Raw genomic sequence first — 15,508 nt, forward strand, 5'->3', positions numbered from 1 at the left:
ATCTCAGCGGGTGAAGGTCGACATGTTTATTGATGCTCTGACTGAGTCGACTGTATTTTTCTCTGATCACGATTTTGTTGTATTCCTTGGTGACGTTAACATTGACATGTTAAATCCGGCAGAGGATAAAACATTGAAATTCCTAAATTATTTGGATTGTATGGACCTTAACCAAGTAGTCACTGAACCTACTCACTTCACTTCGCACTCTGCAAAACTTATTGATGTGGTCTGCACAAATGCCCCTACTCGTAAAGTTTCAGTTACTAATATAACTAGTTGTGTGGGTGGTCATCGAGTGATCAACGTCGAGGTGCTTTTGAAAAAGGCTAAAGTACCCTCAAAATATATTTATTATCGGCCCTTGAAAAAAAATCGATATGAATGAATTTAATGGTGACTTGGCTTTAATAGATTGGACATCTCTATCTGATATAGCTGATATCGAGGCTTTGGTCGACAAATTCAGTAGAATTGTGCTTGAGATCTTTGATAAACATGCTCCAGTAAAGAAAACAAAAATTGTTCATGGTCACTCTCTCCCTTGGGTAATGGATACCTGTAGGCTTATGATAGATCTACGTGATGAGGCCCTCAAAAATTTAGGAAATCCAAATCTGACGCTGATAGAAAACAATATATTGAATTTAAAAAACTGCAGGCTTACTCTCGACTCACAATGCCAACATACAATGCCAATTTCAATGCAAGAAACGTCATTTGGCACTCTTGAATTCCACACTAGCGCCACATTGGGGCGAAATCGGGCGGATATTGAGTGAACTAATTAATATTGAGATTGTGTTCTGGAACTTCGAATTCGTTACTCTTGAAGCCATTTTGACAGCTCGACATTGCGTTGAACTTGTGATAGTCTTGGATATTTATTGTGATAATCACAATAAGGAAATAGTAACTTTGTGAAAATTGCGTATACATTTTACTTGTAAAAAAGTGCATACAATAGCTCGTTTGGTATTGCAAAGTGTAATTTTCAGTGATGCCTGTAGAAAGGATTTGCGAGGAACGCGTAATTTGCGTAGGATTGCTCGGTACGCCAATAAAACACTTGCTATGAGTGATGACGAATTTAAGCAAAATTATCGTGTCACCAAGGCATTGTTCCATTATTAATATCAAGAGCTAAAACCCTTGATGCAAGCGCCTAAAAGAAGAAGTGATATCAGTACAAAATACAAGGTAATTTTGTTTTAAATTATGTGAGTACTAACTAACACAAGTTTGTGATACAAACAAGTTTGCAAAAGTACCTAATTGCTTAATTAATTGGTTTTGGTCTACAGATACTAGTAGCACTTTCATTCTTTGCAACTGGCAGCTGCCAACGCCTAGCAAGATGTTCACTAGGTACTCCCATGTTGCAGCAATCAGTATCTCGATTGAGGGATGTGACAGCAGCATTGAATCACCCGACAATCCTGCATAAATACATAAAATTTCCTCAAACCGTTCCAGAACGCAATGATATTAAAAGAAGGTATGTAAATTGTGTTTAAGACATGACAATTTATTTTATTTGGTAGATAAATGTGTGTTAATATGTGTGTTTGTTGTAGGTTTTATGAAAAAAATTTTAATTCTGGAGTAGTAGGATGCATAGATGGCAACCCATGTGGCAATAGTACATCCTGCTGAAAATGAAGAAAGATATTTTAACAGAAAACATTTCCATTCAAGAAATGTATTAATAGTATGTATTATAGCGCTGGCGAGATTGAGAAGTAAAAGCCAACTACGGGATAACAACTTTACTTCGGTAACTTATAAAAAGAAATAACAAAACTCGCTCGCTAATAAGAGGTGCACACCGCACCGGTCCGCGCGTTGTTTAAAGACTGACTTGTTCAATGAGGCGCACGGGCGGTCCTCGACGCGGGCGCTGGGAACGGCGTGGTATGGACGAGGGGGGCGCAGGGTGACGCGATGTCTCCCCGGAAGGGCCTACAATGTTGCCCGCTATATCCTCCCCCTCCAAGTTACATGGTCGACCCGACTGTGACTTGGCTAGTCTACCGCGATGGCGCTGATGCGCAATAACAGGAGATTTACCCACGTAACGCGTTAAGGCGCTGGCATCTCCGGTATCAATGTGGTGAACAGCAAACTGAGTGGGTCCTCCCCCTGGAGTGAAAATGTCCTCATTGACATTCAGAAGGTTGGACAGCTGCTGTCGTTCGTCCTTACCTAAGTGGAATCCTTCATCCTCGTGAAGACCCACAGACGAGCAATGCAAAGGTTCGTATGACCTTACACCATTAGGTTCAAAGACGATGGGCTGAGAGACCCTATCGTGGTTCATAAACCATATACCGCGAGAAAAATCTAATACCATGCCAGCGTCCTGAATAAAATTCATTCCCAACAAACTTTCAGTAGCATTGGGCAACATTATAAACATAACATCTAAAGAGACATCGCGCACCCTAACCCTAACTTGCGTACGTTCAACAATTTGCGCAACTGCCCGCCCGTCCGCGTATTTAAGCTCAGTAAATACATTTTCAAACTTATGGCTATACTTAACTAAATGAGCTCTAAGACTAACACTGCCTATACAATGTTTAGCACCTGTGTCTATTGTAGTATAGGTATCACTTAAGATATAATAAATTAAATATTAAAGACATTGGTTATATTATGATGTCATAGTTTGGAATGCATGCAAGTCCTTATAAGGCATAGTTGATAAAACATTATTGTTTATATTTAAGATCCGTACATCGGAATGTTAGGTACTCTTTTGAGGCACCGCTATTTGAATTAATATTTTATTTTATTATTAAATGTAAACATCCAACCACCCACTTAGGAGGGTGACGTGTATTACTAGTATATAAGTTCCCTTATAATCAAATAAAAGTTAGTTACAACACAGCTCGTACTTGTTTTACTTGTGTCCCGATCACCCATCAACACATGGCGACCCTGCCAGTGCGCGCGCGTCCAGTTACTTAGCTCGAATCTGAGAGGACCTTCCAAATATAGTATACGACTAAATTCCAATCTATCTCGATATGTAAATTACGATGGGGAATCATCAAACTGCTCCAGTCCCGCCTGCCTCTAGCACACCTCCCGAGATTTATACTCAATTGGGAAAAAACAATTTAATTGAGCAACATTATTTAAGCCAAGGACTTAATAATATAAATTTATACCTCTGTATTGTGGTAGTTGCTGGATTTCTAATTATCATTTTTGTATTGATTCGTTATATCAATACCTGTTTAAACAAAAGAATTGAGAAACGTGCACAGGGAGAAATATTTAAACAACAAGTAAGAAACTAAAATGGAAAGATACATTAAGGCCGTAGAAGAAGAAATAAAGATATTGTGTGAGTCGTATAATCTCTTTTGTCAAGGCACAAACGTTACCAAGGAAGAAGGGCGCACAGCGATAGTAACATATGTGGAAGGACAAAAAGGTCACTATCGGTGGAGTCCCGAGAATATGACAGCAAAAATATTTGCGGATATTTCTAGACTATTGGACGTAGAGTTTGAAGATGGGACTAAAGGTATAGCCCAGATGTCCGTAATCTACGAGGGAAAGTTATTATTTATATGGAAAATCGTGTGGGAAAGAGACAGCACATATGCTGAGTGGTGAAAAGTGTTAAAGTGCGTGTGAAAAGTGCACCTATGGACTCTAGGTGATATAAATTGTAAGTATATTAACTAGCCTTTATATTCATTAATTATGTTCTTATATTATGTATCATCAATTTACTTTATAAAAGTGAGTAAGATCTATGGCAGATATAGAACAGTTAATTGAAGGGTTAAAAGATATTAGAACGTATTTAATTAAATTGGGACCAGCACGACGTAAAACTCAGAATTTAGAGATAAAAATTAAAGACGTGGAACAAAATTATTTAAAATTTAATGAATTAATTAAAAATTATAGTGATCTTATAAAATCTGGTACTATTGACGAAAAAGTAGTAAAAAACATTAATAAAGTAAGTGCAATATACATAGATTTATATGATAACATTAAAAATTTATTTACTGAAAAGAATCAAGAAGACATGGAAACTTTTAATATTAAAACAGCTTTAGGATTAATACCTGTAATGACAGAGGATGAAAAAGCTATTCAACAATTAATTGATAATATTGAGTACTATAGCTCAATGTTAACTAAACCGGAGTGTATATCAAAATTGATACAATTTATTTTAAAAAGCAGGTTAACACAATCCGCGAAACTAAAACTAAATAATGACTATCCTACTATTGTCGCATTGTTGAATGATATGAAGAGTAATTTACTTGCAAAAAAAAGTGCTAACGCAGTACAAACAAAATTACATAACGCAAGACAAAATAGTGTATCTATTTCCGAATTTGGACAAGAATTATCAGAACTTTTCGTTAAATTAACAATTGCACAAGCCAATGGTAATTCCGATGACTATAAAACATTAAGAGCAATTAATGAGAAAATGGCAATTAAAAAATTTGCTGATGGGTTGCGAAATCGTAGGATTAGCACCATAATCGCAGCTAGAAATTTTGACTCCCTTAAAGATGCCATTCAGGCAGCAGTAGATGAAGAAACAACTGCACCAGGAGCACCTGAAGGTGTAAGTTTATTCTATCGTAATAACACACATAGAGGAACCTATCGTCATGCAGTAGGCAATAATCAACAGAGAGGTAATTTCAGGGGAAATTATTATAAGACATTCAATACTACTACAAATCGAAATAACAGTAATAATATGCGCTATAACCAGAAATTTCAACGAGGTTATAACGCATCAAAAAGTTTCCGGGGAAGAAATACTTCAAGTGGATACAATAGAGGTATTAATAGAGGTATCAATAGATATCAAAACAATAGGAGCAATCATCAAAATACATATAAAAATACGGGAAATATTAACATGCTTAGTAGTACATCAGGTAATATAAATAGTGAAGAGAATTTACAACTTGATGAGTTTTTTCGTGAATAATAATCACATATTTACAGTCGGCAATTCAATGACTATAGAGTTATATTGTAATGGTAACTTAAACACTTGGTTGATTGACTCAGGAGCCACGATATCAGCAATTAAATATGAATATATTAAGAAACATAACATAAAAATGCATTTTAGTGATTTACAAATCTGTGGAATTGGAGGTAATATAAAAGCAATAGGATATACTTATTTACGATTACAATTAGGGAATGACGTTATTACTCAAAAGGTTTATGTTTTCAATTCCTTACCATGTATTACAACAGGCATTCTTGGACATGATTTCTTATACAAAAATAAAGCCATACTTAATTATGAAACAGATACAATTTCGATTGCATTGAATAATCGCAAATTAATAACGTTAAAATTAAAGAATAAGTCATGTTACACATTAACACCACGTTCAGAATCTATTGTATATGTGAGATGTAACATAAATAAAGATTGTGTAGTTTGTGCTAAAGAATTAAATGAAGGAGTATTTATCGCTAGCACTATTGCCAAACCTATTGATGGAAAAATACCTATCTTAATTTTAAATACTACGAATAAAGAAATAAAATTAGACAAAATAAATACCACAGTACACGACCTTGATGATTACAATTATTGCAAATTCGAAAAACCTAATGAAATTAATGCTGATAGAGTTAAAACGTTGTTTACTCAGTTGAATTTCAATCATTTAAATACGGAAGAAAAAAAGGAATTAAATAAAATATGTGCCAAATACGCCGATGTTTTTCAATTACCAAATGATAAATTAACCGTCACAACATTATGTAAACAGTCGATACAATTAAAACCAAATATTGATCCAGTATATACAAAAAATTATAGGTTGCCACAAACACAAAAAAAAGAATTAGATAAACAAATAGATAAAATGTTAAAGGATGGAATAATAGAACCAACAAGAAGTGAATGGTCTAGTCCCGTATTATTAGTACCAAAGAAAGTTGATCCATCGGGCGAAAAGAAATGGCGCCTTGTTATTGATTACAGAAAACTTAATGACAGGATCCAGGATGATAAATTCCCTCTGCCTAACATAACCGAAATATTAGATTCCTTATCTGGTTCTATTTATTTCAGTCATTTAGATCTTTTTTCTGGTTATTACCAACAGGAACTCGAAAAAGAATCAAGAAAATTTACAGCGTTTTGCTCAGGCCAGTATCAAATGACTCGATTACCTATGGGTCTAAAAATTAGCCCAGGTGCATTTAGCAGAATGATAACATTAGCTATGTCAGGTTTAACGTACGAAAAATGCTTCGTGTATTTAGATGATATAGTGGTTTTCGGCCGAAATTTAGAAAATCATAATAGTAATTTAATAAGTGTTCTTGAAAGATTAAGAAAAGTTAACTTGAAATTAAATCCAGTAAAATGCGAGTTCCTAAAGAAGGAACTACTATACTTAGGTCATGTAGTAACAGCTGAAGGAATTTTACCAGATCCAGGCAAAATAGAAGCGATTCGTAATTACCCAACACCAAACAACGAAAAAGAGGTAAAAAGTTTTGTTGCTTTGGCAAATTATTACAGGAAATTTATACCCAAGTTCGCAGAAAAGGCTTACCCATTAACCCAGTTAAGTAAAAAAAATATTAAATTTCATTGGGACAAGAATTGCCAAAATGCTTTTTGTAGTTTAAAGAAAGCAATAAGTTCCCCGCCGGTATTGCAATATCCAAATTTCAGTGAAAACAACGAATTTATTTTACAAACAGATGCATCAGGATATGCTATAGGTGCGGTTCTTTCAAATAATGACGATCGCCCAATAGCTTTTGCAAGCCGAAGTTTAAATAAATCTGAACTAAATTATGCTACCATAGAAAAACTGAATATCACATATCATAAGCACTTTACCACGTTCACCATAAATTTCTATTTCTAACAAAGGTCGCACTCGCGAATCTATATTAACACTATTTGCAGAAACAGATTGAAAAGAAGTTGATACGGACGGAACCGGTTCTGTCTTTTTACAAGTCGAGCAGTTGGATCGGATCACGCCAGGCGCACCGCACCCGAAACACGTGATAGTTGAGACGCGTGGTTCTCCATCAGTGCCAAGTTTCTGTTTGGCTAACTTTTCACAGGCATATTTCAGATGACCATACTTTTTACAGTAATTACAGTGTGGCCGAGCTTTATTCTTATAAGATACTGTCGACTGCGAAGCCGTCGGAGAAATGGGTACAGTAGTAGGCTTTGCCGTCGAACATAACGGTTTAAGATCGCTGGTCGATGTTCGGCTTTCATCCAAAATATCTTCAACACGACGGGCCATAGTAATAAGCTCAGCGAAGGTAGAAAATTCCAAACGCGAAACCTTTTCACGAATACGTCGATGTAGCAAACCGTACGTCATATCTAATTGCACGGTCATCGACAGGGAATGAAGGGGTAACTGTGACATTAATGCCCTGATGTGACATATGAAAAGGTCTGTAGCTTCGTTACTACGCTGTTCCCTTTCAAATATTTTCCGATAAACTTTGTGCGGGGGCAACCTTGGTCCAAACGTCTGTTTGAGTGCTTCGATGGCGGCAGACCAGGTTGGGGTATGATCCTTCACACCCTGCCACCATGTCGCAGCCAACCCGGTGAGTAACATAGGCAAGCCACGCAAGGCGTTTTCGTCGCTTACTCCAACACAATCTTTATAGACCTCTATGGCGTCTACAAAAGATTCCACGTTGCTAGACTTCTCGCCGTCGAATCGTGCTGTGCATTTTGCGAAATTACCATGTAAGGAACTATTTACAGTTGGTGGGCCATTTACCCTTTCCATTAAAAATCTCAGCTGCTCGGTTGTTATCATGATCGGAGCAAGCGGAGGCAATGGAACAGCCTCCGGCGCAGGTGCAGGTGGTCGTACAGCCTCCGGAGTGGGTGGCGGCGACGCCACCACATTAGCTTGGGCAGCGTCCGCCGACGAACTCTCTGCGCGAGATCTCGTAAGCACCATGGTAACACGATGAAGCAATACGTGTATGTCGAAATAAGAGTTCACGAAAGTCCAGACGCACTATCACAACGTTCACCAGTCTTTATAAATAATGTCCAACACACACAATAGTTGTATAAAAAGTCTTAAAAAGTCAGGCCGCGTAAAAAAAAGTCGTAAGTATTGTAGTACCTACACATGTATCGCAAAACAAAACAGTAACACTGTCGCGATAGGTTCCCAAACGGTTTTCTTTTTTTGGGTACACTAAAACTTTTTGGTAAGTTTTTGTTCACTGCAGGTAGGTAAAGTCTCAACACAAAAGAGTATTTAGGTACGTTAACTGTTCACGTACCCAAACAACGGTTCTTTTTTTTATGGTACACGAAACTATTTTTGGTAAGTTTTTGTATTATTAAAACGGTATTTAGGTTCGTAAACTGTCCACTATCGTGGGAACAAACAGACACGCTGTCACGATAGGTACACAAAACAGTTTAGATACATAACCTAAATAAATTATGCTGTTCGCGGAATATAACAGACACTTCTGTCGCGAAACTATGTCCAGCTTTTGAGTCTTCGTGACTACGTGACAAACGGCGTTCTTCCGTCGTAGAACACAACAACACACGCGAATAACTAAAAGAGCACACGGCCCCACGTTGGGCGCCAATATAGCGCTGGCGAGATTGAGAAGTAAAAGCCAACTACGGGATAACAACTTTACTTCGGTAACTTATAAAAAGAAATAACAAAACTCGCTCGCTAATAAGAGGTGCACACCGCACCGGTCCGCGCGTTGTTTAAAGACTGACTTGTTCAATGAGGCGCACGGGCGGTCCTCGACGCGGGCGCTGGGAACGGCGTGGTATGGACGAGGGGGGCGCAGGGTGACGCGATGTCTCCCCGGAAGGGCCTACAATGTTGCCCGCTATATCATCCCTTTTATATGTTTATTACATAAATTCATAATAAGCTTATTTTATATTACCACTACATATATCGCTCGCCTAGTAAAAGAGGGGCACAATTCGAAAAATGCGATTTTTGGAAATAGTGTGATAAAGATTTGACTTACGCCGATTTTTTTTTTAATTCTTATTAACTTCATCATTTTTAACGCTAGAGTTTTGAAATTTTGTATACATTATTGCAGGTAAGTTTACAACAAAATCATAAGCTAAATTTTTTAACATATTTAAATTTAAGTAAAATATAGCTAAATAAAAAATAACTTGCTAATTTAGGCCTTTATTATGCTTAATGTCTGTATTTATTTAAGGCAAATTTGGAATTACGCCTTTTTAAGATAATAGTTTAAAACATTTAAAGGTACTATTTCAAAATAAGACTTTACTACTCATAGATCCTAACATTAAATAAGTTTAAATGCCATATTTTTTACAAAAATTTAAAGTTTCAAAAATTTAACTCATCCAAAAAAAAAGAACAATAATGCGTCAACTTCTTTATTTCTTACAAAATGAAAAAGAATATTTAAAAAAGCGAATACTTTTGCATATAAAATAAAAAAATATCTAAAAACCAAATAAACTCTTAAGAAACAAAAAACAATAACTTCTCTTAATCTTAAACACGACTTTTATTTATGGTTGAACAGTCTGTGCTCTTAATATAATCAGTCTCAAAAATTAAAATTGTTTAGTCTTACATCTCACTATAACACCAATCAGTCTTTTTTTATTATAACATAAAATATATTTTTATTAAATAATTGTATTTATCCTTTTCAGACATATTTATTGCAAACACATCTCAGATTTTTAAGCACTCATTGAACATTAATGTTATTCCGACTTTCATCTCACAACACAAATTAAATTTTCTTCTTTATAATAATACTATTATTCACTTACACTTATCCAACTATTGTACCTATTCTTTTCAGACTTATTGTAATCACATCATAGAAACATTATAAAAAATTAGTATTTGGTATTCTTACTAACATAGAACTTTATAAAAATAATAATAAAAAAACGAAAAACTTAACTAATAAATCAAAAGTTACAATAACATAGATTCATAATAACTGGCATGGTATGGGTCAATTAATCTTTTGGAAATCAATTCCTGCAAGTCTTTCTTTTTACTTATACTTAATGCAAATGGTGCTGTGTAAGCCTTCCGGATTGTGATTTCAGTTGCATCTAACATTCTCTTTCTTTTATTTCTTACATTTATTTCTTTGAATTCATCTCTGTAAGATAATTTATAGTAAAAAGAAAATGTGTTCTGTTTATTGAATTGCATAACTTTGATGCTGTTCCATATAACACTATTTTTTTCTTCATCTACGTTAAAATTGTAGCCCCATTTTTCCTGCAAGTCCTTTAGATCATAAAAAAAGTCATATGTCAAAGTATGTACAGAAAAAGGCTTTCCATTTTTTCTTGCTCTACGAATAGCATCTATGTACTGAATTGGTGTATAGATAGGACCAGATTTTAAATCTTTAGCTATCTGTTTCTGTATCAGGCTATGCACATTGTCGGCTTCATTTTGAGTGTGACCTTTTATGAGATACTTGTGAGTTATTGTTTTTAAGTTTTTGATTTTAGTGACTGCATACATGTATAATGCGGCAAGAAACTTGTTTTTATTTTGCCCGGTGGCATTGTCAGATATAAAGATAACATTTATTTCACGATCACCTGCATTTTCAGTAACTCTCTTTAAATAATCTAGAATGCAGCTTCCTATCTCCACAGCACCTCGCCTTCCTTGTGTCTCATCCCAAAAATAACAATGCACGTCCCCATAGCTTTTATAATCCTCACCAGAGTCATTTTTTCTCAATTGTCCCAGTTCTGTCATTGTAAAATTGTAGCTGTTCAATTTTGATTTGTAGTAAATGGAAGATGTGTCGCCATTTGGGCTTTGCATAATTGCCTGAACGTCAAAACAAACGCATATGTTACATTCATCGACATTATTTCGGTCATTTTTTTTCTTTACTCTACTTAGTCTTTTTTCTTCAAGATGAGTATCATATTTTTCTTGAAGTTCATCTTTTTGATCACCCGAAGAATTAGAGTACTGCAAACAAAGATCGCATTGATCTTTTTTGGGTTGGTAGAATGAAATATTAAATTGGGTAGTAAACACTTCATAGAAAGTATGAAATTTGCCAGCTTGTTTGCCTTTTTCTTTTTGCAGCTCTTGGAAATCTCTAAACAGGTCAGCGATACTTTTGCCACCATCAATGTATTCTCTAGATGTAGATGCTCGTAAATAATGTGACTCAATCCGAGGTATGGAATCAATAAATTGTGTGATGTCATTCTTTAAATCTTCACCTACTGTTTTATGATTTTTATGTTTTCCTCTTTTATCTTCTCCAACAAAACCACTATTTAAGTTTTTTTCTCTGACAGTTCGAATCATTTTAGTGGATATTCCAAGTGTGTTTTGAAAAAACGTTTTACAAACTTTAATTTTGTCTCCATTATCATTAAAATAAAAGGCACTGTTTGGTTGTCGCGGATTTTCTGCATTTGTGTATTTATATTTAGGTGTAACAGAAGACATGCTTGATAAAATAAACATACGTTGGAGTTGAAGGCTTCCTAATGCCCAGAAGGATTTAAAATATTCAATTCTTTTACTACCATTAATTTTTTCACTACATTTTAATCTACATTTTTGAGTACATGGTGGCTTCATTTCCCGAGCAAGAACTTGTTTTTTGGTATTAGTAGATGTGTATGCTTCTCCTAAGTTTCGTTTGATCTTTTGCTGATTCTGCTTCCACCTGGTAGGGTCGGCTTTACGTTTTCTTGTTAATTTCTTAGATGTGGACACTTCAGCTATGGTTTCTGTTGCAGAAGACAAAGATGTGGTGCTTGATAAACGTGGTCTACTTCCTTGGTTATAGGTTGGATCATTGTCGCTAAGATCAACCTCACTTTCTCCAGAATTTATCGGTGAAACATGATAATTTACTACAGGGACTCGACGTGCAGGCGTAGTTTCAATATTATTTAAAATTGAAGGTGAATCTGATATCTGAATTTCAGGTTGTTTGTCTTGAGGTGTTACAGATTTTTCTCTATTTATTGGTGTAACACTACGGGATGATGAACTACTACTACTACTACTGCTACTTCTACTGCTACTGGAACTAGACGACGAGCTGGAACTAGTAGAAGATGCTCTTGATCTCATAGATGTAGATACATTAGTTAAGGTGGTGTCAGTTACGAGAATATTGGAGGTAGTATCAGAGTTATTGAATTTTTCAAGACTATTAGATATTGTGCCGTCATGTTTTGGCGGACTACATGAAGGAATATTCTCTTTTTCAATAATATCCTGAGTTAATATCTGAAAAAAAAGAGATAGTGATTGCAGCATATCACTCAAGGCATAGTTCTATTAGGTTCAGAACTATTTAAAAGTAGCATTCACGTAAAAATTCGCATCAAAATCAGTCTCTTAAAAACAGATAGGTGAATCTATGTTTAACAAATAGGTGTATCCATTTCAACCCAATAAGGATAACAAAATTAAAAATAAGCAAAATCCTACTACTATTATAAAGGCGAAAGTTTGTATGGATGTATGGATGTTTGTTACTCTTTCACGCAAAAACTACTAAACCGATTACCATGAAATTTGGTATGTAGGTAGCTGAAGACCCAGAATAACACATAGGCTACTTTTTATCCCAGAGTTCCCGCGGGATTGATAGGGTTTCCATGCGGACGAAGTCGCGGGCGGCCTCTAGTATATAATAAATAATAATACCTAATAATTTTAAATCCAACCTTACCTTTTCAACCTGTAGTTCTTTGTATGATTGAGGCGGTGGAATCGACGAATTTAGCATGTTCAAAATTTTTTGTGAACGCGACGACATTTCTTAAAATATTCTGAAAATAATCATAGTTAATTTACTGAAAAAATCCAAAAATATCTTCAATATTTATTATTTAGTTAATTCAATAATAGTAAATTAAGGAATAGTGATCATTTTAAATTTAAATTAAAAATGAAATAGAAACTAGAAATTATATTAAAAAATTATAAGGAATATTAATTCTGAGTACCCAACTTTGAAATTATTTAAAGAAAATGTACCATATAAAGACATAAATTTAAATCTGATCCTAATTAATTCCTACAATTTAGTGGTACAAGGTATCATTCAGATATATTTACGAAAAATATTTTATAAGTTTGTATAGTAAGGGATTAATTTGAAATAACTCCACAAATCGAAAACTATTTTGGTACGAAATGGATCTTAATCGAAATGAGCCTTTTTAGTACAAACAGTATTTGTAGTACTTACCAGATTATTTATGATAGACGGGCCTAAATCGAAATCGGCTTCCACGCGCGGCGTCCTGCTTCCACAAATACTGGCGCCTTACTAAATGGGCCTCTTTCGCGGGAAGAAGGGCGGGAGGAAATCCTCCGTGTGAAAGAGACACAAATACAGCGCTCGTTTGATTTGAGCCTTTATTCTTTTTTTATTAAATTGTGGTGCTAGAACTGTTTGTTTTGGGCCGATTTAGCACAAAAAGTCGAAAACGGAAAATTTTGAATTGTGCCCCTCTATTACTAGGAGAGCGATATTATTTATTTATTTTTAACTAGCTTTCCGCCCGCGGCTTCGCCCACGTGTAATTCGGTTATATAAACAGGCTCCATCTTTTTCTATATCTACCACAGCATGAGGAATATAATTCCCATTAACAAACAAAATTTCTTGAACCATTTTAATTAGAAAATTTTTAACTAAAACTATATCTATGGAAATTAACTAAGACTAATAAAGTAACAAAGAAATGAATAAAAAATGAAAAATATATTAAAAAATCAACTCACACTATAAAACTTATCCAACACTAACTAAATATACTATCAAAAATATCAAATCTAATCAACAAATCAAAAATTAACTGAAATAGAGAGTAAAATAAGTTAAATAAGTCAAGTTAAAAGTTCGAATCTAAGGTCTGCCGCGCCGATGGATGCATGGCTAGGGGCGAGCCTAGTCTCGAGCGTGCCACTTCCGCCATGGGGTTGGGCGACCCCCAGGTAATGGCTAGCCTTACCCTGGCATGCGGGGCTCTGCTGGGGCGGACAAAATTTTTCCCTAGCGTCTCGTGGGAATCGCATTATGAACCTTAAAAAGCATATAAATGGCGGCGATGGTGTCCGCACCCCATCACGTCTCGTTCCCGGCGGGAGCGGTATGCGGTCTGCTGAAAGCCGCTTTGCGACGATGAATGTAAGAGGAGGAATGAAGGATAAGATTGAGGAAGTATGCCAGATGATGGATGAAAGACGTTTGGATGTGTTGTGCGTGAATGAAACGAAGCGGAAAGGATGCGACGCGACGCAGCACGGCCCTTACACGGCGTATTGGTCTGGAATTTCCAGTACCAGCCGAGGCTGTCAAGGGGTCGGTCTAATTCTTTCTGCACGAATGGCTGAGTGCGTGAATGAGTATGAGTGTGTCAGCCCTCGTCTTCTATGGATTAGGCTGAAAGTTGGAATCACTCGGATCTTCGTTCTAGGTGTTTATGCACCTTGGGATGTGGGTTCGAGGGGTACAACATCAGCAAAAAGCGAAAACGAGGAGTTCTGGAATAGTGTAAGAGAAGTATTGAAAGTTACCAAGCCAAATGAGAAGATTATTATGTTAGGTGATTTTAATGGATGGGTGGGTGTAAAGCGTGATGGATATGAAAAGGTGCTTGGTGCGTTTGGTGACGAAAAGGTGAATGATAATGGAAGAAGTGTATTAGAAATTTGTCTAGAGTGGGATCTTTTTGTGTCGAACTCAATGTTTCAACATAAAGAGATCCACACCTACACAAGAGTGGAAGGTATTTTAAAAAGTATGATAGACTTTGTGATTGTAGATGAAAGATTGAAGAACAAAGTGCTGGATACCCGTGCATATCGCGGTGCTGGCATTGACTCGGACCATTTACTGGTGATATCCCGGATAAGGGGTATCTTCAATCGCTGGCGGCACAGGGTAAGGGAGCAAACCAGCGCTTTGGAAAGAGTAAAAGTAGAAAATTTGCAAGATATGGATGTAGGTAAGAAGTATATTAATAGACTGAAGGATGAATTTGAAGATTTAGAGGAAATGAGCGATATTGAAGATGGATGGAAGGAATTTAAAGAAAGAATTGTGAAAGTAGCTGTTGAAGTGTGTGGTGTAAGTAGAAGAAGGAAAGGAAAAAATCACAAAAATGCGTGGATGAGTAAAGATGTGCAAGAACTTGTGCGATTAAAGAAGAAAGCATGGCTGGATTTGTTAGCAGCAAAAGCTAACTTAAGAATGCAAGAGGTTATAGATGAAGATGTGAATGAAGCACGTAAGGAATATAAGAAAATGAAAGATTTGGTTAAGAAAGCTGTGATTAGAAAGAAAGAAGAGTATAAAGAGGATTTTGATAAAAGGATATCAGAAGACTTTCAGTCAAATCTGAAAGTATTCTGGAAATCCGTAAGGTCAGCCCGAGGAAATACTATAACCAGAGAGTTGACTA

The 15,508-nt window shown here is 35.8% G+C and overlaps 1 protein-coding gene and 1 pseudogene across 1 annotated transcript; one reads left to right on the plus strand and one right to left on the minus strand.

The window, feature by feature from the left end:
* The first annotated feature begins 380 nt into the window (after positions 1-380).
* On the plus strand, positions 381-2,209 carry LOC132904159 (putative nuclease HARBI1; annotated as a pseudogene).
* An 8,567-nt stretch (positions 2,210-10,776) lies between these two features.
* Positions 10,777-12,158, minus strand: LOC132904160 (uncharacterized). Its single transcript, XM_060954076.1, has 2 exons — positions 11,645-12,158; positions 10,777-10,883 (listed from the first exon to the last, which is right to left on the minus strand). The coding sequence occupies exons 1-2, from the start codon at positions 12,156-12,158 to the stop codon at positions 10,777-10,779; spliced, it is 621 nt and encodes a 206-aa protein (XP_060810059.1).
* Positions 12,159-15,508: the final 3,350 nt, after the last annotated feature.

Source organism: Amyelois transitella, chromosome W (genome assembly GCF_032362555.1).
Source record: "Amyelois transitella isolate CPQ chromosome W, ilAmyTran1.1, whole genome shotgun sequence".
Lineage (NCBI taxonomy): Eukaryota > Metazoa > Arthropoda > Insecta > Lepidoptera > Pyralidae > Amyelois > Amyelois transitella.

Bases quoted from the DNA above. Each gene is read 5' to 3' on its own strand.
- LOC132904160 (XM_060954076.1), bottom strand. From the start codon at position 12,158: ATGAGATCAAGAGCATCTTCTACTAGTTCCAGCTCGTCGTCTAGTTCC. The intron at 10,884-11,644 runs GTACTCAAAAAT...TTTGACGTTCAG, and splicing joins TCGGGAAATGAAGCCACCAT to GCAATTATGCAAAGCCCAAA.